Source organism: Mytilus californianus, unplaced genomic scaffold, assembly GCF_021869535.1.
Source record: "Mytilus californianus isolate M0D057914Y unplaced genomic scaffold, xbMytCali1.0.p SCAF_9, whole genome shotgun sequence".
Taxonomy (NCBI): domain Eukaryota; kingdom Metazoa; phylum Mollusca; class Bivalvia; order Mytilida; family Mytilidae; genus Mytilus; species Mytilus californianus.
Genome location: NW_026262745.1, coordinates 10,831,743 through 10,858,613, shown reverse-complemented (window position 1 = coordinate 10,858,613; position 26,871 = coordinate 10,831,743). Strand labels below are relative to the sequence as shown.

The window sequence follows — 26,871 nt, the reverse complement described above, 5'->3', positions numbered from 1 at the left end:
ATTCATTAATGTTGACACAAGTGCTAAGATACTGACATAAAGTAAATGATTCACTCATAATTTTTAATTTAGAATAAAAACTGTAATTGTACTAAATTTAATCAACTCGTTGAAAAGATACAAAGACAAAAGCCATGTAGAGGTCCTAATATGTCAAGATCTAAATCTACCGAATGCAGTTAAAATTTGAATATATTTAATAGTAACTATCAACTCTCTGACATTAACACCGAATTCCCCAAATGACAAATAGCATTGGCCCTAAGCATGTTAAATGCTCTCGATTGCTGTTTTATACAAGCCTGACAGTATTCCAATCCAAGAATCAATAATCTATGAGGCGACCTCTCATATTAAAGAAGTCTTCAATATACTCGCGGTTGATAAACATAAAGAAATCGGTATCATTTAATGGTGACACTTAGTTTAATCGTTTACTTGATAAAAAATAAACATATTTTGGGTAACTTCAGAAGTGACTTTGTAACGATCATGACAAACGGACCGTAGATTTTCATTCAGTGACACAAATGAATAGAACGACGTGAAATGAGTGACATTCACTTATCATTTTAAACCTGGGCAGAACACTGTTTTATGAACATATGTAATTCCTTAAATAAAACTTCAAATTTATATCTAGCTATATGCATGACATGTGCCTTCCAATGTTTGCTTATATATACTGTTTAGAGAATATAAAAAAGACATATACATGATATAGTTCAATAATATTTTTTAATATGAACTTAATGCAAACTTAATGAAAACATAAAATGGAATGCCCATAAAAAGTAACAAACATGCAACTTTAACATTACAAACAAGTCTATAAAAAACTAAAAACAACAACAAAACATTTCATTATACAATCTTTAAACTGCATATTTTAAAAAATATAGTATTGCCAAAAGCATGTTATAGTTTACGTACATGTAGCTTTAATACAACTATTTTTTTTATAACAAAACTAATAAGCAAAGTAAAGCCATGCGAGTCTTTTCGAAACAACAATGACGGACGGGAACGTCGATTAAAATGACAGCGGAATTTGTTAAAGAAATAAAGAACACTAATACTAAAAGAAATTCTGACATTGATATAATAATATTCAAGGACTATATATTTGAACGGTTGGGGAGCTTCTTTATAATGAATTTATTTCAATCGAGGGCAAAAAAAAATGTATGATCTTGTCAGACGGAATAATACGCTTTAATAAAATGCTCCGCTGGGGCGCAGCTAGATACGACCGCAGAGGTCAAACCCTGAACAGTTGGGGCAAGTATGGACACAACATTCAAGCTTGATACAGCACTGAATTTGGATTGTAATTAAATATTTGACACAGCATAGGTTTCTGACACAGAATGAAAGTGGTCTAAGAACTTATAATTTTTTAATTTACCTATTCATACATGTGATGGACTGTGAAACTCAGATCAGGAGATTGGGAAATTTTGGTCAGGAGATTAGGACTCAGATCAGGAGGTTTTTAATCGACATAAATTTTGTCGTAAATGTAACCGTGTGCTGTAAAAATGGTCTTTTAAAGTGTGTTTTCTTCAACTTTCCATCCAATTTATTATGTTTATAGTACCCTTGTACTTATAAAGTTTCTCCATCTTTATATTTTACATGTTCAATCTAACATTTTTTTTTTCAGTATGTTCTTTAAATTTTTTACTTCATATTCTATAAAACATTTATTGCAACCAGAACATTTGTTTAACTATCTGCAAATAGCTTTTGTTTGCATACTCAGAAAATCATTCTAACTGTAAAACAAGGGTCATAGTTATTATATAAATTTCAATTTAAGCCTTGAAAGGAAGTATAGAATCCTCAAATAATTTTCAAATTATTATTTTTTTATTTTTCCTAAGACATTTAAAATCATTTATTTACCATCCTTTTATGATTATTTGTTCAATTTATATTTTATTTATATTCTTTTAAAAATTTTCATTATTAAAAGGAAAGTAACTTAAAACAGGATAAATCAAGGGAAGTAACCCAATAAATACACAGTTTTTGTTACACAACAGCAGTTAGCCTGAGGTAAAAAATCATTGATTACCAGTATGTTTGACACCCAAGCTGACAAGTGAAGCCATATAATTATGCATGTTAATTGATTTACAGGTAAAATATAACTTCAGGTAATGTGAGTTACACCAGATGCCTGAGATGATATGTTGGGCAGAAATTTTTCATTCATGAAAAATTTCATACACGGGATTATAATTTTCCTCTTCAACCGGAGGTCAGGAGGAGACTCCTGAAAACAGGATTATTGTACACCTGTCGGGAGGTTCACATGTATGCTATTCAAACCATATCATTATTATTTGCTTTTATATATAAATCAGAAATAACCAATTTAAAATGGAAAATTTTAAAGAAAAAAAAGGAAAAAAAAATCCCCCCCCCCAAATTTTTTGAACCCCCTTATGATTCATCGCCCCCACACTCAATCCCAGCTTTCCCTTTGTGGTATGGTACCTTGCAGTACAATTTTAGAGAGATCCATTCACTTGAACACAAGTTATTGTCTGGAAACTAGAAAAATGCTTGTTTTTTTGTCCCTTTTTGGCCCCTAATTCCTAAACATTTAGGGCAATTACCCCCAAACTCCAACCCAGCTTTCCCTTTGTGATATGGAACCTTGCAGTACAATTTCATAAAGATCCATACACTAACAAACAAGTTATTGTCCTGAAACTAGAAAAATGCTTGTTTTTTGCCCCTTTTTGGCCCCTAATTCCCAAAATTTGGAGGAAATTACCCCCAAAAATCAATCCCGGTATTCCCTTTGTGATATGGAACCTTGTGATACAATGTCAGAGAGATCCATACACTTACACACAAGTTATTGTCATGAAACTAGAAAAATGCTTGTTTTTTGCCCCTTTTTGGCCCCTAATTCCTAAAATTTGGAGGCAATTACCCCCAAAATCAATCCCAGTATTCCCTTTGTAATATGGAACCTTGTGGTACAATGTCAGAGAGATCCATATACTTACACACAAGTTATGTCTGGAAGTTACAAAAATGCTTATTTTTGGCCCCTTTTTGGCCCCTAATTCCTTAACTGTTAGTACCATAACCCCCAAAATCAATCCCCACCTTCCTTTTGTCGTATTGAACCCTATGGTAAAATTTCATTGAGATCCATTCACTTAAACTAAAGTTAGAGTGCGAAAACTAATGTGTATTCGGACGACGACGCCGGACGACGACGACGACGACGACGACGACGACGACGACGCCAACGTCATACCAATATACGACCACAAAAATTTTTTTGCGGTCGTATAAAAATTGAAAGGAGAATATCATAGATTGATTTTTCAATTACACACCCATATCAATCCGATGAGCTATTATAATCATGAGAGCCCTGATAGAAGGATGATTTTGGTTTACAGTTGATCGGGTGTGTGACATTAAAAAAAGCCATTTCATGTATACACAAAATATGTTTTTTTTTTCCTGATGTGGTATGATAAAGACTGTGCAACCGTGACTGATATCCATATCACCACAGAGGAATTGTTATTGATTTTACTTGTCTTTATTTCATATTATGTAATAAACATGTAACTATATGTGTAAATTGAACAATAAACGCTTATAAAAAATACGCTCATGATAATTAAGTGAATTGTTACCAAAATAAAGTCGTGTTGATCTTGCAGAAACATTGACCAGCGAATCTCCCCAACCGAAATCAGAAAAACATCATGTGTAACTAGTTTAACAACAAGAAAAGACCCCCAAAAGGTAAAGACTACCTACAAAATACTAATTGATATGCCCAATGACTAATCTATTCACTATCTCTTGCGATGAGATCAAAATTAATAAGGTATCATGTTAATAAATTTTAGCAAGTATTGCATCGAAACCTAAATCATGAATTTTATTGATAACGTCACTTTCTCTTTGAATTAGTTCTTTTTGTTTTAGTTTAAGTAAAACCTGGTATCCTTGCTCTACAACATCGTCCTTGTAGTTCTGTTGAATGTTTACAAGATCAGTGTCAGACAATCCTAATTCTCTGGCCAAACTACGGAATTTGTATCTTGGACCAAGGTTTCTTGCTACTTTACTCATAAACTTTGTTGACAGCTCTTCTGTAAAAAATAAAATTGTTTTGGCGTAAACACAATTCTTCGGGAATCTACAGAATTTTATGAATTACAGAGGATAAAACTGTACATTTTTGTGTTTTAGAAAAGAAACATGTTCCCAAACTTGAACCATTCTGTTTTATATTGTAATTTGTGTATCATTTTGATTTATAAGAAGACGTAACTATGTTTTGTAGACATCTTTTTGATATTTGTGCCATTGGGTTGCTTATTCATTGACGTATACAGCATATTTCTTTGATACATCGTATGCATTTTGATAGTTATTTTTCATCTTTTTATCTTTAATAGAAATATCGAATAATAAATAATCTAAGAAAATTCAACAAGACAGCAATCTGGCTGTGTATTCGTGTTCCCTATTTGTCCTTATTACCTAATAATTTAATTTTGGATGTAACGCGTCTTCTGATTGGCTGATGTTGTTTTGTTTATCAGCTCATAGGCATAATTTTGTCATGTGACCGTGACGTCATCAACGTTTTTTCATGGTTTACTCAGGTTTAAAATGGAATTTAGAATTAAATTATAAGAAATGACTGGAATATTTTTTCTGTCTATTCGAAATAACATAAAAAATGTGGTGCACACTTTAAAATAACCCGCTACGCGTGTTATTCAGTGTGCACCACATTTTTGATGTTATTTCTTCATAGACAGAAAAAATATTACAGTTATTCCTTAAATGGTTAAAACATTACAAAATAGCAAAATTAATATGGTGAGCAGTTTATTAATTTATTTTTCTTACCAAAAAAAAAAAAAAACAAACATTTATCAGCATTAGAAATAGTTTTAAATTTTAACAAATATTATTAATTGTAATATTAAATATTCAATTTTCAATATTAAAAGCTAGAATTGTTCATATTGAAAAAATATATAATATCATTTATATTAGAAAATTCATTTAATCTATAAATGTTACAAATAGATTTTAAGTATTAGATGATCAGACTATCCATTATATATCAAAATCGTGTATTAATGTTAGAAATTCATGTTGATTGTTTAATATTTTAATTACGCCACCTTTGAGTTATGAAAAGGCTTTTATTCTTTAAAAATTATTAGCACTTGTTAAGCATTTAAATGATCGGACCCCATAAATGTAAATCAGTTCAAGTTGATGGATGATACTTTCAGCAAGAGCGACTTTGTTCAATTACTTGAAAATGTTGATATCTTTCATCCAAAAATATTAATCGCGGTAAGGAAAATAATTTTATAAGAACCGAAGTTAGATAATTTCGAAATCATTGTTTTCTTTAGAAGTTTTATTTGATTGTCTTGTTGATTGTTGAAATTTCATTTATGATATGAAATTTATTAGATAAACTGGGTCCGATTGTCGAAACTATTACGCCTGTTGTGTCTTCTGCATGTCATTCGTGTGCATGCATGCAGCTTACCAACACCTCTATATGATCCCGAAAAAAAAACATGTTGGAGGTGTTGTTTCATTTATGTTGACCCCCAACCTACTTTATAAATATAATGTTACTACCTTTATTTTCCCACCGCTGAACTTTCTGGAGAGCACTCTTTTGACCACTTGCATATGTTGCTAGAAAATTGAAAGCTGAAACAGTGCTCCTGTGAATGTTCTTTTCTGACCAATTATATTTACAATCCCATGTTTGCACTTTTTCTATCACACTGTTTTTATCCGGAACATTGAAAGACATAAGAATTTTGTGTGGTTCCTGTCGTGATGTAAAATCTGTATAACCAGAATCTAGAATATTGCTTTGTGCTGATACTTTTGTAAAACTCACATCAGGATACGAATACCGTTTTGAAAGACTTAAATTTGAGTCTTGTTCAATATCACAGATATTTTCATCAGATTCTGAATCATCACCTTGAAATTCACAAAAAGGATATGTAAAAAGTCTCGTCCTTTTCCGTCGAAACGGATAGCGTCCAGATGGTGGAATTAATGCTTTTGTTTCATCATCTTCTTCGTCTTCTGTATCACAATGATTATTTCTTTCATCGTGCTTCTTATAAGTACATTGTTTTCCTTGTTCTTGGTGAGGACTGTCGCTGCAAATCACATTGTCGTAAGAGCCGTATTGTCCAGCTTCTGCCTGGACAGCATGTCTACGCTGAGCTAGAAGAAAAAGAAAACAAACCACTTACTTTTGATGATCTGACAGTCCTGTAAGTTGTATAGATACTTCCTTGCTTCCTTTTGTTTAGAACATGTCCGTGTATTTATAATCTTGCAAAGGGTTCTAAAATAAGCCTATTACAGAAAATTTCCCCCCTATGGTACATGCTAGAAGTTCTAGAAATTGTTTTACTTTCAATCCCGAAGGAAGATAATGGATTTCCAGATTATTTGAGTTTCGAGGAGAAAAAAGAGTTTAGTACGACAAATATTGGTACATTTACATACAATTTTGCAACTAATGAATTTTTTTTACTTAAGGAACAAATCAGACATTACACTTCTTCCATAGAAACGAGGAAGCTAACTGACTGTTTCCAGAATCGACAATTTTTGAACGTTGATGAAAAATATTCAGTACCTTTATTGCAACAGCAGCAATGTAATTTATTTTAATTCTTATTTAATAACACTTGGTCGATACGAATGGAAGTACATGCTATTATCATCAATAGTAGGATACCAAAGGGTCAAGTTTAATTACGTCATAAGATTGCACTACCTTTTAAGCTATGTAGTATTCCAGTTGCGTATCTATTAAGTAGATTAAAACACGGAAATGTGTGACTGCCAGTGAGACAATGGACTATCTAACAAAGGCCAAAGGATTAAGATCAGCTACATATTTGAACTGAATTTACTGCCACTTGGTCTATATCACTTGTAATAATCGAGCGTAATACTATCACCCAGGCATTTTAGTATTCAAACGTAGAGCTTGGCATTTGATATAGACTTTTATAAACTTTACCATTTTAGCTGGATGACACGTGTCTTAAACGAACCATTCAATTGCTATTCACTAAATTTTACCTCTTTTCGATTTCCAGTATCTATATCCAAATGCTCCAACAATTATCATTATAATTATTATTATGATTATTACTGCAGACACAATTCCTGCAATTGTATCTACAAATACAAATTTGAAAATGAGGAGGTTTAATATTATAACTTGGTACATACGTGAAATCATCTTCGGTAGCAAAGAGTTACGATCCCGCCCCCACATTTTCACGAAACCTGACCGTAACCCTTGACTAACTAAGATGACGTAAAATTTAAAACAAAATAATAAAAATTATCCGTTAACAACACTAGATTTCCTCTCTGCAAAACAGACATATCTTATTTGTTTTGTTGAATTAATTTTCAATTTTATGCTTTGATATTAGTAAAGACATCTGATATATATATGAATAATACACACAGCTAAAAGAACATTTGGGATTTAGTGACTACTACTGTTGCTCATATATAAATATTGATTACATACCGTCCATTCATACATTTTGTAGTGATTTGTGTGTTGTTGTTGTTTTGTGTTCTTATTTTATTTTGTTTTGTGTTGTGTGTTTTCTATTTGGTTTAAGTCGCTGGAAGCGCTAAACAAACAAACAAACAAAACGAATGCAAATATGAAATTGTAATTATGCATTAAGGAATATTTTACGGAATCATATTCGGCAAGTTTCATTTGCAATTATTATGGTAGTACATGTGTTTTATTGTGGCCTTCTAAATTATGACAGTTGTTGAATATCTGCTGAATGATTGTTACAAGGAAGGAATAACTATAAAACACTTCTTATCTATAAATGAATGATTGCATTCCATTACTTTTAAATGATTATATGACAGTCGTAAATACAGTTATTAGAAGTTTTATAACCTTAAAGCTATGCAAAGATTCAAAGTGAGAATCAACAGCTATAAACATGAAAACATTACAATACAAAAATAAAAAAAAACATATGATAATATTTTTATATTGTGAATTGCAATAGAACTTTCAAAAGCTCCTAATTGCATGGAAGTATTACATTTCCATAAAGTCGAATCCTTTGAGATAGAAAATATACAATGCGAATTAAAGAACAATGTTTAAAGTATAATAGGTATACCTGATTGTAATCCCACAGAAATCGTATGTCCGTCACCTTCATCTACAAATCAAATTATTACGTTCAAGACTTAACATGTATATTTATGATTGCATTCTTATAACTTTGTAAAACGGATATGTTTGTTAAAACAATCCTGTATGTATAATTCGTTATGAATATTTTCATTAAAACGCAAAGCTAAGAATTTACCTGGTCAACGTTCACCAAAAACTCACACCGGAACATCATAACTTTACGACGGACTTTCGATTGCAAATCTAAAAAATCTCAGGGATTGATTGGGTATAGAAATATGGTCATCCCTAGAATTTTCTCGAACATGAAGTATTTGCAATTCAACGTTACCTAAACAACAACAATTAATCAATAATCAATCATTGTCTACTTGTAAGCGATATATTTGGCGGAAATATGTATATACACTATCAGCAGTCCATATTGAATAACACTGACCATATGAAACGAATGAATGTAGAGAAAATCAGACCAAGTTCGATCTTTCAAGTTATCAAGTCTTTAATCTGCTTGTATGGTTTGTACTATACAATTCTGTTTTCCATCTCAGTATATTGGATTTAATGCCTGCTTCATTTTATTTGAATATTTTAACAAATTCTTTGACCATTAATACTATTTATTGCTATAACTCGTTTACTATTTCGATATAATTACTAGTAGTAATCAAACTTTTAAAGTTTGAAGTTTTCAATCAAAGCTTACATAATTTGTGTCTTTGCTTTCTTTTATTTCGTATGGTTGCGGAAATTTGCTCTTCTCTTTTTTTATTCCAAGTTTTACTCTCAATGGAAACTGATTTGGTTGCTGAAAGACGGATCGCGGCTTTTAAGTTTTCATTCAGTTGTCAGATCACAATCTCCTTCAAATATTGTACACTTACCTGTTTCAACTGTGTCCTTTTTAACAATTGACCTTAAAACATAAATTACAAATATGTATAACAATAAAACGATTTGTTTGTACAAATTATTAGTGTTTTTTAAACTTCTTAAAATAATTGGACAAAAAAGCACACTGTCTTTTATTGAGTTCATCACTATATCAAATATCAAATGCAAATGCAAAACTTCGGGACATTTGGGAAATATTCGGCTTTCAGCTTTCCTGATGAAGGTTAATCCAGAAAAGTGATTCGAACGCATGAAATTTATTGTTTTTTTCAGGGTTTTTTTTTCGGAGTCGACGATCTTGCTTTATAAGTTGTTAACATGAGAAGAAATCAAAAGGGGCAATGAAAAAACAACATTGTAAATAAACAAAAACAAAGAGAAACATGATACAATACACAGTAAAATACAGATTGAGTAATTTTAACCCTTTAAATAATTATATTAATGGTCTCCGGAACAACTGTAGTACTTGCCACACTATACTTGTAGATGTTACTAATAAAAACAGTACTTCTACGTACTGCGGTTCTCCACACACTGTATCCTCCTTTGATGTACAATGTTTGCGCTCAGACTTGTTTAAATCTGTGCAGATGGTACATAGTTTACATTTGTATGCATGTACATCACTATAATACCCTGGTTTGCATGGGCGGCATGGTATACAGCTAGAAGAACCATATGGTGGATCTATTACAATGTCAGATTCCTGTAGGTAACGAACAACACAATTGGAAAAAAAGTTAGATAAAATGGTTATGGCGTAATTGATCCGGTATAAAAAAAAAAAAGGCTTAAAATCACTTTCAATGAAATAATAACAGAAAATCATACGGAAACGGAGATAAATATTCAAATTGAGGGATACTTTGCAGTCGACTCATCTTTTCTTGTATGCACATTACATACGCATTATGTTATGTCAGATTAATAATTTGCAACATAATCAATATTTGGTATCTATTTTTTTTCTTTCAATTTTCCATCTGTAGTCTGAAATGTTGATGGTATATAATGACAAAAGAAGTATACAATTCAAACTTCAGCATAACTCATGTTTATAACATAGAGGTATTGTGAACAATAAATTTGACAAACTCACTTTACGCATTGCTATTTAATTAATACAGCATCAAAATCCATAAGTTCAGGTACAGATCACATTTTATTAGTTTACCTATTTTCCTAAATAATAGTTCTGGAATCTGTTTATTCTAATTTTTTTCAAATTATAGATGTTGTTTCATTTCACATGTACACATTACTTGCTACTGAGGAAACGTCTCTATATTGCGTCAAACATTCAGGACGTAACATGCATAGAGTAAATTTTAAACATTACAAACATAGAACCACAGAATGTGGCACTGAAAAAAAATGAGTAAATCAAACATTTCTACAAAGGACACTTCATGACACCTTAACTTATTCATTTAGTGAATTATACACAAAAGCCATGTGCAGATTTGGCTTGTCGTTTATCATGTAGAGAATTCTATACATGCAACACAAGACATTTCAGACGGGAAAAGACATATGTAGCTCGATCTGTAAACAATTTTCTCAATTCATTACTTAGAGACGTTATTTTGTTGATCAAACTACATTTGTCTATCATTCAATCTTACATTTTATATTACTTTACAAGATAAAGGTGTTCAAAGGTAGACACTATGTGCATCAACAATCACTTAAAAACAGGCAGAATATATCAAAAGGACATTCGACACATAAGTCGAGAGAAAGGCCATCGCAAAATGACGACGAAACGGCAAACACATTTACAAAACAATACATAGAAAAATAAAGTTTGAGCAGCACGCACCCCTCAAAAACTTGGAGTCATTTCAAGTGTTCCGGAGGGGTAAACAGATCCTGCTTAACTAGTGGCGCATGTCGGGTTGCTCGTGGTAAGTACAAGTTCGCTGATGAGTTTCGTTTGATGATGTCGCAATTGAAGAAATGTCAGAATTGTGAAAATTACACATATATACACAAAATATTCGTTTTCGTTTGAACAGATTTCCCATTAGACTCAAACTTTGCTTAGCTTCTTAGAGTTTTCGGGGTTGAAGTAGATCGTATTCGTTACTTCCTTACAGGGGTGAATTTAGTACCACTCTAATAGGGGGAGCTTTCTGGATAACACTGAAAACATGTGCACCACTGATTAGTAAATAATTATTGAAATGGATATTTGTAGATAAGATGGATCAAAACTACGGTTTACAAAAATTTCAAGCAAACTAAATGCTGAATGCACTTAAATGTTTTACAGCAATATAGAAAAGTAATTGGGGTAAATGTAATAATTTGGTACGAACGTCTAGTGTTTGTAAACAAGGCCATGTGAATTCCCCCAAAAGCCACATGACCCTAGGTTTTGATTGTTGGAAAAGATGGGACTACATTTGTTCCTTAACGAATGATATATGAAAGCTACTAATTTCTAACGAAAAACAAGGTATAAATTCAATTTAAGAAATATGTTTGCATTGAAGACAATCGGAGATTCTTTTATTAAATTACCCCCTCCAGGTCTGTTCTGTCATGAATAGTATTTGTACCTGTAACTTAACTGGTCAAAACCTAGAATCACACATCTTCCTCCCTTGAAACAAATTAACTTTCATTTCGGGAGATTTTACTTACTCATTTGTATTAAACAGGGACAATAAATCACAACACACAAAGTTTTAATAAATGAATAAGATAACTACTAACGTATTGATAAAAACCATCAAAATTAATTGACATATAAAGGACATGCCATGGGTTATTGTATGTATTCGGCTGCAATGAGGATACGCATATTATTTGTTTGGTAGCAAGTTTCCCGAGCATGGATGTTAGCGCAAGATGAACTATTAAATAAATTAATTTTACAAGTCATTGGAAACTACATTAACAAGATACATAGATTTTAACACTTTCCAAATGTATAGCTAAAATAAATTTTGGCTATGTATTTTTAACAGGGAATATTTATAAATATAAATTTTGAAGTGAAATATTAATAATACAATATATTCCTATATGTTACTAGACCCTTTAAAAATAACTTTTTTCTTTGTCCATTTGATATACAAGTTGCATTCTTGCGGAGTTAAAAAGAAGTTATTGAAACAAAAACAAACATATGTGCTTTTAATTACCTCATTACCTTTTTGGTGCATTTAATGACAAAATGCCTTTCCAATCTGATAAATAATGAAATAGTTAAGAACATACAATCATTTATTGAATTGTAAGTCGACTGAAATAAATTGATAGGTTGATTTGGCAAACGTGTTTTTCATGAGTAGTATATTTCAAAAAACAATAGGAAGAATAATAATTGCAATAATTACACGAATTTTATCTGTGTTTACATAAGTCACACAATAATTTATTAACTATATGTATATCTAATGTTATTAATCACGCCTGGTAAACCATCATATCTCAACCACATGGTTAAGCGAGAAAAAAGTTTACTGGCACTTCCTGTTGAGCTTTTCTGGTACAAAATATCAAAAATATAATCAATTTATTGTCAATCTGTAAATATTTTGTTAAATAAGAGAATGTCATGCCATAGATAACTTAATGAGAGGTTGTCTCGTTTATTACTCGGACCAATGTAATTTGAAATGACATCGGAATGACTTTTCTCCCGTAGGTAAGTGCGGCCAGCTCAGTGAGTTTTTGACAAAGTGACAGTGAGTTCATCAATACGTAACGTAAATATCAGTATACTAGTGTGTTCTTCTTAATCAATATAAACGTATAATAAGAAATTTTTTTCTATTTCTTACGAATTTAATTTAATTTTATTAAGCTGAACATGTTATAAAGTATGCCAGGTTGAAATTGTCTGGTATAGGTTGTGATATTCTGTAACAATGTTGAGATCTACTGTCGAATAAAATTTTCAACTAGCTACGTATCAATCAGACACAACCGTCAAAATTCATGAACTTTCTGTATAGTGGTTGTCATTTTAACTTGTTCCTGGTTTTGACATTAGTTTTATATGGAGTCCTGTTGGTCTTATACAGATACTAAAGAGATGTGTTTTTAAAGTCTAGCTAACGAGATGGAAAGTCTAGCGCTGAAGATTTAAAGTCAAGCGCTGTACGTATAAAGTTCGGCGCAGTAGATGCAAAGTCCAGAGCTGTAGATCTCAATTTTCAGAGCTGTCGATTCAAAGTCCTGCCTTGCTTCCTAACAAATAAGGCTAACTGTTGTGTCATATATGTGCATATGTATGAAAACAGCATCTTCCATAGATCTGATTTACAATAGGTAAAATGGTAAAATATAATCTCTTTTAGGTGTAACAAAGGAAACAATTTTCATTTATTTGATACAAAGTATTGCAAAACGGGGGATAAAAATGTCACAAATGTCCCGAAAATAATGTCTAAAGTAGAAATACTATCCATTTGAATGACATCTTTTCTGAAACCATTGACAGTTTATCTATCTAGATGTCAAATAAAAACCATATGCATTTTAACATAATTTTTCAATAAATTAGAGGCTCTAAAGAGCCTGTGTCGCTCACCTTGCTCTATGTGCATATTCAACAAAGGACACACTCCAACATTGAAGACGAGAATATAATTCATGACAAAAATCTCTGTTTTGTTGATCTTCTATTACTGATCATTTAGTCTGTTTAGTTTCTCTCTATCTTCTTTGGTTTTTGCTCCAAACACAAAAGAGGGTAAACAAATCCTCATTTAAGGGCAATCACTCCTATAAAGAGTGACAATCTACTAATTATATCGGCAAAAATTGACTTGTTCGTAGATCTTGACTTGCTGATCATTTTTGTGATTTAAAGGGTCTATTCATCTATTATAATTTTTATCATATAAGGCAAAACGCAAAAATAATGGTGAAAATCGTCATTAAAGGGCAATAACTCCAATAAGGAATCGTCGAACGATCTCCTCCATATTGTCTTAATCGTAGATCTTGTCTTGATGATTATTTTTGCTTATTTAAGTTTCTGTCTATCTTTTATAATTTTCATGATGTAAGGCACACAACGTAAAAAATTGTTAAAAATCGTCATCAAAGAGCAATAACTCTGATAAAGAGTCGACTGACGATTTCGACCATGACACTTATGTGCAGAACTTGTCTTGCTGATCATGTTTGCAATTTAAAGGTTCTCTCTATCTATTACAGTTTTCAAGATAATAAGCAAACATGAAAAAAAGGTAAAATTTGTCATTTAAGGGCAACAACTCCTATAAGAAGTCGTCTTACAGTTTTGACGTATATAAACAATTGGTAGAGCTCAACATTCTGAACATTTCTTTTTGAAAGTTATATTATTCTTCAGCTATCTTAGAATAAATTTTAGTGAACACCAATTTTCTTATTTAACCGGGGCCGAATTGCGAAACCAAACTCCTAACTGTGTATTGCTACCTAATACCTACAGCGCTCGACTTTACTTCTCGAGTGCTTACTTAACATCTTCAGCCTCTTCAGCGCTATACTTTACATTTCGTTTTCTAGGCTTTAAAAACCACTACTCTTTAGTATCTGTAATAATAAACTAACAGGACTCGATCATACAAAACTAATGTCAAAACAAGAAACAAGTTATATAAATGACAACCATTATACAGAGGATTCATGAATTTTGACGATCGTATCCGATTGACAATTAGCTAATTGGACGTTTTATTTGACTAAAATCTCAACATTGTTCAAGAATATCACAACCTATACCAGACAATCTCAACCTGACATACTTTATAACATATTCAGGTTAATAAAATTATATTCGTAAAGAAATAGAAAAATAAACTGTTATTGTACGTTAATAGTGACGATGAAGAACAGTTATATACTAATTTATACGTTACGTATTGATGAAATCATTGTCATTTTGTCAAAAAACTCTGTGATGGCCGCACTTACCTACGGGAGAAAAGTCATCCATTGGTCCGAGTAATGAACGAGACAAGCTCTCATTTAGTTATCTATGGCATGACATTCTCCTATTTAACAAAATAATTACAGATTGACAATAAATTGATGAAAAGTGGACCTACCCTATCTAAATTTTTGACATTTTGTACCAGAAAAGCTCAACAGGAAGTGCCAGTAAACTTTTTTCTAGCTTAACCATTTAGTTGAGATTTGATGGTTTACCAGGCGTGGTAATATTAAATACTATATAAAAAATAAGAATAAGCAATCTAAAATCTGGATATGCATGTTATATTTTTTCATTTGCTTTAATTTCTGTTCGATACTAGGAGATTATTTTTTTTAATTTTTAGTTAAAAGCTATTCAATATTGTTCAAAACAACATTCATCAAGATAAATGTATTTTCATTATTTACCTCCAGTTGTTTTCTCAATTTTTATTTATTCACCTTTGCAATTTAAATGGTAAATTTAATATGTACACGGGAGACGAATTAAATTATAAAAAATACATATAAATTTTTACATTTGTAATAGTTTATTTGTTGCAATTTGCTGTATCTATATTTATCAAGGCGAATTACAAGCATAAATATATTACCTCTAATGTAATTTTTCCGTAGCCAGCAGGACATTTTTCACATTGGATACACTCGTCAAGTTGCTTATGATAGGAAACATTATCCAAAGGATCACAGAGCAATGTCATAGAGGTAATTGTGGTAAATTTCGTTAGACACAAAACACAAAATACTTGGATGTTCAGCATTTTACTGATCCATATCTGAAAATATAAAAAAGAATCACAATTTCATTACAATTATCAATGAATAAAGATATTTACATTAGGCATTTTTGTGATAATCCTGTTATTTTGCACTGCATTTGTAAACATGACAAATAACAAAGTTCAACACTTCACTTGCCTTGATAGAAATGAAATGCATTTTGTTCTCAAGTGCACTCACCCATGTATTAATTCCAACATAAATTATGATACCACTTGAAAATTTTATCCGTCTGAAGCGCTTAGCTGGAGTTACCTCTAGATCTATCAATAACGCTCAAAGCCAAAACAAATTGAAAGCCAAGGGCCTATAAGTTCCAAAACATGTGAAGAGCTATATGACCAAAAGGGACCTAAAACTAATAGCCATTTCTATCTTAGGTGAGCTTTGCCTGGTTGAGTTGGAACCTTAGTTTCTTAATGATTAACTGACAATTTAAGAAAGGTATGTTATAAATCATGTCAGTATCGAAGCACTGACTATTGAGCAAATGATACACTTGGGAACTAATAGTCCACCAGCAGCTGTATCGACCCAGTGCTATCACAAATGAAAATAACACTTCATAAATTGTATGCGTTCGAAACGCGTTTCTGGAAATACCAAATATAACTCAAATGTTCAAACTTTACAAACATTAATACAGAAATTCTTGTATCTGAAAATTTAATTTCTGATACATCATTTAGTCTGTACCTGAATATCTAATAATAAGACCTAAAAAAGATATACATATAGATTTAATAATTAGATTTATCCCTCGTTTTGCTTGTCTCTTCTCCTCTAATGCAGTATTAATCTTTTAATAATCAGTAATATAAGTATGAATGTTTGTTTTCGTGTGCGTTTGCTTCAAATCTTAATATTTTGCTTGATATTGACAGAGATGGAATCTAAAATCTATGACAAACGTGATGATTTCAACTTTCCAATTGTCAACTTCCCATTACAACCTTAGTAACCAGCAGTAGCATACCCTCTGATCCGTCGTATGGCGTTTATATACCTCAGTTAATACGCTTTGCTCCTGCACGTTCACCCTATGTGGACGTCTTTAACAGGGTTGTGTTTCGTACACAAAAACTGTTCCAACAGAATTATGAGGAAGAATTACTGAAATCGACACTACACAAGTTTATTGTCACCATCACGAACTAGTGATAAGTTTTCATGGTCTTAGATATTAATATACCAGTATCTTCGTATGATCTATAATTTAACCGATTGTGTCCTATTAACGATTGTGACATTTTGATTGCGATGCCCCAAGTTTTTATTTGTTACTTTGATTTGTCTCTTCTTTATAGATTTGTGAGATTTAAACACCTGTAAACTACTATCGTTTTATTTTAAAACAATATTAAAACACGGTTTTGTTGATATAACTTGCAGATAACATACAGACAAAACAAAATCATAGCCTTTCTGTAGTTAACTGTCAAAATAATCTATATAGTTGAAATTAAACAAAAAACACAATATACTTTGCCATGAATGTTCATTCATTTTGTTACTATGTCATCAATTAGAAAAGGGGGATTATAATCTCAATATTACTTTTATTAATCAATGAACCTGTTCTACATCCATCTTGTTAAATGGAGCATAGCTAACATTTGGTGAAAGTTAAAAAAATAATTGAATAGTTTTTGTTCGGATAATATACTTGTGAAAAAATACCGTATAAGAAGCTGTTTAAAAGAGCATTACTTTTTTTCAAAATTATACCAACAGTTATTGTTCACACAACACAACGTACACCCTAAGACCTTAACCACATTCGATAGCATACAGTGGAAATACCCTACGTCATTGGCTTCATCAGTGAGCAATAAATACAATTAAAGATAAACGAATATCTCGGCTTATTTCTTTTAAAAAAAGTGTGGTGGAATACGGAAACGTCCTGATGTTGGTCATGCTATTATACATTTTAGTTATGACTTAATGTTTATGAAAAGAAAGGAATGCGTTATTAAATTGTCAGGTAACGTTTTTAAAGTGTGTACATATTGTTTAAAATCAAATGAAATTTCACATTCAAAAAAAAAGTTGAATATGTTTTATATACTTGAATGGCTACGTTGTATTACAAAAACAAGTGTACATGGATTTTCTTGTGAAAGTAAATCCATTATCTTATTAAAATCTTCAGAAATGTACTGCTATTGAATTATTGTCTTCCCGTATACGAATTCGTCGATATTTTTCCGTATGCAGTGACCTTAACTACGACACCTCTCGTTAGAACTGCGACCATCGCACAGCGCAAGTGCAAGGGAACAGCGTGATAGAATGTAAACAAACGTGCACTGAAAGTTAAATAGTAATAATTGATTCTTAAAGAACAAATTAAATACACAAAATCATTTTACAACAATTATTGAAAAGTCTATATGCTGAGTTTTCTTGCGTTTGTTTGTACTGTATTCCTGTCACGTAGTGTTGTCATTTTAGCGGCATTTTTAAAATTGCCATATTAGCGGGAGGTTTGGCTAGCCATTAATTTAGGTTCAACCCACCATTTTTTCTTAAAATGTCCTGTACCAAGTCAGGAATATGGCAGTTGTTATCTACAGTCCGTTTTTCTATGTATGTTGGCGTTTGCTTTTGTTGTAGTTCAGAGTTTCTGTTGTTCCGTTGTTTTCCTCTTATAGTTGATGTGTTTCCTCGGTTTTAGTTTGTTACCCGGATTTGTTTTTGCTTAATCGAATCATGACTATTGAACAGCGGTATACAACTGTTGCCTTTATTTATTAAACACATTGGAACGCATAGAAAAATAGAAAATAGATTAACATCGCTCTTTCAATTCACTTATTTTTTACATGCTCCACGTGCTTCTGTGTTGATTCTATATCAATGTCACGATCAGGTAAACTTCGACAACAAACTCGAAAGTAAATAAGCTTGCGATCAACAATCACCGAATGAAATATTATGTGCCGATTATACGTTATAGATTTGTAATTAATGTAAAAAAACCGAGCATATATGACTTAGTTTAGTATATATCCATGCATTGGTTCAATAATTTCCTGAATATCAAAATATTTTGAAACTCGTTTCATATGACTTTAATTAAAAGTCTTATACTTTATTACTGAAAAGAACAAAGATTGACACGTCGCCGTCTTTCTTTTTTGAGTTAACATAAATCTCTATATGTAAAAATAAAAAGATATGGTATGATTGCCTATGAGACAACTCTCCACAAGAGACCAAATGACAAAGAAATTAACAACTATAGGCCACCGTTCGACCTTCAACAACTAGCAAAACCAATATCGCATAGTCAGCTATAAAAGGCCCCCAAATGACAAAACAATTCAAACGAGAAAACTAACGGCCTTATTTATGTACAAAATAATGAAACGAAAAACAAATTTGATATACAACAACAGACGACAACCACTGAGTTACCAACTCCTGACTTGGTACAGGCACATACAGAATATGGCGGGGTGAAACAATTTTGAAGGTGTCAAACCCTCCTCTAACCTGGGACAGTGGTGTAACAGTACAACATAAACACAATATATAAAAATAAATGGATTTAGTGTAAAGACGTCATTAACAGTCAGAGGAAAACATGACCTTGTGCAATGCCAAGATACAGGTATCGACAGATTGTAGAGCCATGAATGTGCATATGTATATACAATTAATATTTAGTTTGATATTTTACCAGTAGACTTTTCCATTTTCTATATATTACCATTCCTACCGTTATGATGATTTTTCCCCTTGTATAATGTAATCAACACATGCTAAAAGTAAAATAACAAATATACCGAACTCCAAAGAAAATTCAAAACGGAAAGTCCCTAATTATCAAATGGCAAAATCAAAAGTTCAAACTCATCAAAAGAATGGAAAACGACTGTCATATTCCTGACTTGGTACAGGCATTTCCTTATGTAGAAAATGGTGGATTAAACCTGGTTTCATAGCTAACTTAACCCCTACTGTAATGTGGGTCCTATCTGAGAAGATCTTATTATGTTATAACGAATAATATGAGGCAGGTGTTACCTTTGAAAGGGGACGAAGTCTGTATACATTATTTGTTTAATTCAAGCATATTTTAACTGCAGAATCTGTTAAAAACGAAACGTCATTTGCAATATAAACAAAGAAACGCTATCATTAGGTAACGTTTTTTTTTCATATCAAAGAATTATCAAAAACAACAAATTTACGGGAAACAATATGATGCTCCTTCCAATATTGTACAAGTCTCGGGACAAATGAGACCGGAAGATAGAAAGAGATGTCTGCGGAAATGCTGGAAAAAATGTTTAAAAAAAAAGTTAACGATTTTGAGTTCATTAGTAAATTGATTTTTTTTTTTTTTTTTATTGATTTTTCTACCGTAATTGAAGACTTCGTCCCCGTATAAAATAATTCATTGTTTCGTAGTTCGAACAAATGGAAATTAACCGATCTATTTGTACCAAATGAAGTAAGAATAACTTGGAAGTTAACCAAAAAATGTTTCCGGCAGAACATGATAACATATTGGCTATACAATAGAAACATAAATCTACAAGATACAGGAAAACTCAAAACACGTTTCAAATTCAATGCCACTTTTAGTTACGAAAGTTATCCAATACCGAACAACGTTTTTAATCGAAAATTTGTCTGCAATTTTAGAATGTGTTATTATAAACAAAGTTGGAGAAAAGAAATGATATCAATGAAAAAGCAATAGCTCCGGAAAGCTTAACCTGCTGGCACATTGTGAAAAACTTGACTGAATTAATGGAAAATTAACTGTATGTTTTCGTTGAATGTCATCTCACAGATATGAACTCTTAGACAATTTCAAACTGTAAAAAAATTATATTTAAAAAATTCTTCATCTGGACTTTGACAAATGAATATTCGAGATTTTAATACATCGTTTAATATACATCTGAATAGATAAAATCTTCGAGAAATGTTAGATGAGACAAGAAAAGAAATCAATTTAGATTTATTAAAAAGAGTTATTCCTCTTTAAACTGCTTCCTTCACTTATGCATATTTGTTATTATTCATTTTTAAGCTCTAATTTAATATCAGTATGTATGTTTGCACTCGCGTGATGTATGTTTGGAAATTATAAATATTTTGATTATTATGTTTTTGATTGATTTGAATATTCCGTATGGGATTCTTGAATAAGAAATAACAAAATTGATATTCTAGCAATGGATAATAATCAAATGAACAAATAATGTTTGAGGAAGCATTTGCAGATAAGATACGCAACCGATGTAATCATAACTTTCCTTTAGGTAATTATAACAATACTCTATAAAGTTGAAATCAAACACATTACACAAATGGATTTTACTTGCATGTTCACCACTTTTGTGACTATATCTACTGCTATGCTTGCGTCAAATATCAGAGATTCCATTGACATAGCTTTAGGCCTACCCAAACGCAGCCCGCGAAGGCAATACAACCCAAATCGAGGAAGAGGTCATCCTAAAAGAGGTAGAGGAGGCAGGCGAGGCCATGGACGCTTCAGTTAATTTGACTATTATATTTCAGCAAATAAAACAAGAAATTTATTAGCTGTTGATTATGACACAATTTTCACTTTTTTTTCCTTATTGTTTTTCCATTATTACTTTAATTACTCTTGCTCTCAGCCTATTTTTACAGTTAAGGCGCTGTATAATATACCAAGACTGTCACATAAGAATATTATTTGGATACAGTAGAATTATAATATTTTTTGTATTATATACAGTAGAATTTAAAAATCATTTAAAATTACTACAGAGCAAGACTTATAAGTATATTTCTTTGATCATATCAAGTTAGGACTTAGAAACTTGACTGAATTAATAGAAAATTAACTGTATGTTATCGTTGAATACCATCATACATTTATGAACTCTTAGAAAATTTCAAACTGTAGAAAAATTATATTTAAAAACTCTTGATCTGGACTTTGACAAATGAATATCGAGATTTTAATACATCGTTTAATTTGCATCTGAATAGATAACATCTTCGAGATATGTGAGATGAGACAAGAAAAAATATCAATTTAGATTTATTAAAAAGAGTTATTCCTCTTTGAACTGCTTCCTTCTCTTAGGCATATTTGTTATTATTCATTTTAAGCTCTAATTTAATATCTGTATCGAGGATGTTTGCACTTGCGTGATGTTAGTTTAGAAATTATAAATATTTTTATTATTATGATTTTGATTGATTTAAATATTTCGTAAGGGATTCTTTAATAAGAAATAATAAAACTGATATTCTCGCAATGGATAATACATCAAATGAAGAAAAAAAAACGTTTCAGAAAGCATTTGACATACGTAACATAGCAGATAACATACGTAACCGATATAATCATAACTTTCCTTTATGTAATTGTAACAATACTCTATAAAGTTGAAATCAAACACATTACACAAATGGTTTTTATTTGCATGTTCAGCACTTTTGTGACTGTATCTAAAAATAGAAAATGGGAATTTTAACCCCATTGATTTATAAATGAATGAACCTGCAATGGCTGCTTTGCATCAAATACTCATGCGATTATCTTGTTAATTTTCGCATCATAAAAGTTTATACTACAATCAATCAAAAGAATAATTGAATAAATGATTTTTAAACATTACAGTTCGGTCAAAAGATTATATATTGTAGAATAAGTATTACGTCATAAAATCGGGTCACGTCTACACATGGCAAGAATGTCATTTTCAAAATCTGACAATAAAACATTAATATAAACGCTTATACGTTATTCTAGCTAGATTATGTGTGCAATAATAGATACTTTTCTTACCGTAAGGTATATGCAGCAACAATCAATATAGTATAGTTCAAATAAAAGAGAATTCACCCAACCGGCGACAATGACGAATTATGGAAACAACCTTTTCTAAAAATAACTTATAGGATTGACATACGGGACAGAATGAATGTGTTATTGTATATTAGTTGTGTGTTATTGTATATTATTTGTGTGTTTACTTGTTTGCTTGTTGTGTTTATGTGATGTTTATTATGATTGTTATAATAATATTATTGTTATTATTATAATTCTTTTTTGTGGTTTATTTCTATTTTTAGTTCTATTGATTCATCATGTTCATCATGTTCATGTTATTGTAATGTTTTTTGGTTTTTGCTTAATTTAATTTTACAAAAAGAGGTTTTAAAGGCATGGTAAGTGTATGAACACATTTTTATAACAATGTTTTGTTTATGGTTACACAATCGCGCCTGTACTTAGGCGTTCTAAGTATAATCTACCAACATTTAGGTAAACACAATCACAAGATTCCAACCACTGGAAGCGATCCACAAACAACAAGGGCAATCGCATAAACAATTTGAAGATTCCCGTAAAATTGTCGAAATGTCTTGGATTAAACGACTGCAGACAACATATCTCCTGGGTCTAAATGACAATATAATGGGACAAGGGAACATATCTAAAACTTCTTCTATTGATATCATGAATATTGTTGATAGAACATGTAGAAGACAACGTAATATAATAGGTCTCATGACAAACGTATCAATCGAAATCAACGAACTAAAATTCGTACAAATTATCCACCTGATGATCTTCTATCTAAATTTAAAACCAATGGTAGACATCAATCATTATGTAAACTGTGTAAAATATCAATTAGTAACAATTAGTTTCGGCAATAAAGTTTATCGACAGGTTGTAGGTATTCCTATGGGCACCAATTGCGCCCCTTTAATAGCAGACTTGTTCTTGTACTGTTATGAATCACAGTTTATGACCAAACTCAATAAAGACCTGTCTAAATTGCATTTAATTGATGCACTCAACAACACTTACCCTTATCTTGATGATATTTTCAAGGAGTGTGAGCTCAATATAGTTCAAGACCGAGTAGTTAAAAACATTTTGAAAAAAGGACCAAAATATCGTCCGCCATCTAAAATAGATTGGAAACAGTGTCGTCAGGTCACAAAAGACGCTCTTTCATCGTATTGTAAAAATTGATGTAAATGGGGAAAATCTGGTAAAAAATCTCTTCATTTTTGTTTTTATAAATGTATGAATGTTGTAGATATTCGAATATCACATTTTGAAAATAATTCAGAAATAAATAAAAGAGTACATAATACGCCTATTTCTAGAGAATAAGAAACAAGCTTCAAGTACTTTAGAAGCGGTTTGTGTTTGTACAGGCCGACAAAGCAGCCAACAATGGGGTGGTGGTATGCCATAAACACTACACGGACGTTCTTAAGAATGAAATTTTGAATTATTCTACATCGTGCGCTCCACAGAGAGTCATAATATAGTAAACAATCATATCAAAACCACATCACAGCTTAAGTCCTCTTCTGAACATTTGAAGGTCCCTACTATGTATTAGTTATATAAACTACACAAAAATCCAGTAAAATATCGTTTCATCTTGGCCTCTAGTAAGTGTTCTACAACTAATCTTTCAGTGCTTTTAACTAATTCCTTAACTACTATCAAAGAACTTATCATCAACTTTTGTAATAAAATATATGAAAATATTGGAATTAACTATTTTTTAGTGGAAAAAATTCTTTGGATGTTTTATATAAATTACGTGCTTTTGATGGTTCTTTTGATTCTGTTGACAGTTTTGACTTATCAACTCTTTACACTACACTTCCACACAATCTTATCAAACAAAAGTTTTCCTATTTAGTTAAATGGTCGTTTGGTAAATCTGAATGCAAATATATTTGCTGCAACTCATTTAAAGCCTTCTTCACTATTGAGATAGGTAATATGCTAGATATACTTACTAGAGGTGTGATGAGATGGTTGAAGCTGTTAATTTTCTCCTGGATAATATTTATGTACGTTTCGGCAATAAAGTTTATCGACAGGTTGTAGGTATTCCTATGGGCACCAATTGCCCCCCTTTAATAGCAGACTTGTTCTTGTACTGTTATGAATCACAGTTTATGACCAAACTCAGTAAAGACCTGTCTAAATTGCATTAAATTCATACACTCAACAACACTTACCCTTATCTTGATGATATTTTTTCGTTAAATAATCAAGAAATCTCTAAAAATAGTGCCGAAATTTACTCAAAGGTAGTTACTTTTAATAAATCAAATATAAACAGTAATAAATTTCCTAGATTAAGATATTTCAGTTTTACACGGGAAAATCAACACTAAAATTTACGACAAAAGGGACAATTTTTCGTTCCTTATTGCTAATTTTACTTTTTGGACGGTGATGTTCCTTTGGCACCATCTTACGATGTTTATATATCATAATTCGTTAGCTATGCCCGTGTATGTTGTGACGTTTTGGATTTCAATGAACGTAATCTATGTATTACTGGAAATTATTAAGTCGGAGATTTCGTTACCACAAATTACTTAAAACCTTTACTTATTTCTATTTGTATCCATCTGATGAGTTAAGATTTTTTAAACTGATTTTTATAGTTTATTCTTATGTTACACCACTATGCGGTATGGGCTTTACTCGTTTTGAAGACCGTACGGTGACCTATAGTTCTTAATTTCTCTGTCATTTGGTCTCTTGTGGAGAGTTTTCAACATCTTCTTATTTTCATATTTCTAAGACATTTCATATCGTCTTTACACCAAATCCGTAAAAACCATACTAGGTGTGTATACATTGATTTTGAGAAAAAAATTGATTGTAACCATAAATCACTCGAAATTGGCTTTCATTTAGCTTTCAGTAGCTGCGAATATTATTCATATCCCACTCAACAACGTTGCATTAGTATTATAATGTTTTGACCCGTCCGACAGTCCATCAGTCATATGCTCTTTTCATCGCAACTCCTCTGAAACCACACAATAGAATGTCACGATACTTTGTAGATAACAAAGACATATCGGCATGAAATTATGATTAATTGTTTTTCCTAGGAGTTATGCCCTTTGAACTTAAAATTTTGGGCTACATATAATACTGCAAAAGTTTGTCATCATAACAACAGAATTTCATAAAACTTTATAGATGATTATGACATACTATGTAGATCTGCATATCGACAGTAAGTAATGATTCAATTTTTTTTCTAGGTATGATGCCCTTTTTTAACTTAGAGTTTTGACCTGAATATACAACTGCAACAGTTTGTCATCGCAACTTCTCTGAAACCATACCACAGAATTTCATGAAACTTTATAATCAATGCAATGAGGACATTATATGTAGATATCCGCATGAAACTTTTATCACTAGACTTTTGTAGAGTTATGAGTCTTTGAAATTAGGAATCTGTTGAGATTTTGTTTGCCCAGTAACATTGTGAGGGCGGGGGGTATGTGAGAGTGCTCGCAAAGGTTCTTTAATTTTAACTGCTTTTTTACAGTTTGTTCGTTTGTTTTTTCTGTATCACCACTAACCCAGGTTAAGGCATTATTTAAGCACTCACAAACATGTTTGACGCCGTCACATTTTTTTTGTCTGTCCCAAGTCAGCATCAGTATCTAATAATTCAATTTCTTTAGAATAAAGAATGTCAACGGGGAATGTGTCAAATATACAACACTCAATACAACCGACCAATTGCAAAGAGCAGAAAACAACACAAGACCACCAATGGGTCTTCAATGCAGTGTGAAAATTCCGCTCTGGAGGTAGGTTACAGCTGGGTCCTAAACAATATGTGTACTAGTTCAGCGAAATGGAAATCTCAATACATATACAACGGCTAGAGGTTCATGACTTGGGACAGGAGATAAATATGCGGGGGGGGTTTAACATCTTTTGTGAGATCTCAATCATCCCCTATACTTCTAGCCAATGTGGAATAAACAAACACACAGCAATACGCACAATTAACCTCAGTAAATAGAAGTCCGTGTTCAATGTTAGAATAGGTATCAGAAGAAACTACGCAAAATGACAATGATCAACATAAATTGATCAAAGACTACTAGCAGTTACTGACATGCCAGCTCCAGACCTGTAGTTTGATTTTGTCTGCCATATTTGTTTTTCA

General features: G+C 31.6%; 1 protein-coding gene across 1 annotated transcript; it reads right to left on the bottom strand.

Annotated features, from left to right (window-relative positions):
- Nucleotides 1-719: 719 nt before the first annotated feature.
- Nucleotides 720-22,748, bottom strand: LOC127714456 (uncharacterized). Its single transcript, XM_052220515.1, has 8 exons — nucleotides 22,686-22,748; nucleotides 15,688-15,870; nucleotides 9,670-9,857; nucleotides 9,139-9,170; nucleotides 8,238-8,279; nucleotides 7,147-7,245; nucleotides 5,665-6,273; nucleotides 720-4,139 (listed from the first exon to the last, which is right to left on the bottom strand). The coding sequence occupies exons 2-8, from the start codon at nucleotides 15,853-15,855 to the stop codon at nucleotides 3,880-3,882; spliced, it is 1,398 nt and encodes a 465-aa protein (XP_052076475.1). The 5' UTR covers nucleotides 15,856-15,870; nucleotides 22,686-22,748; the 3' UTR covers nucleotides 720-3,879.
- Nucleotides 22,749-26,871: the final 4,123 nt, after the last annotated feature.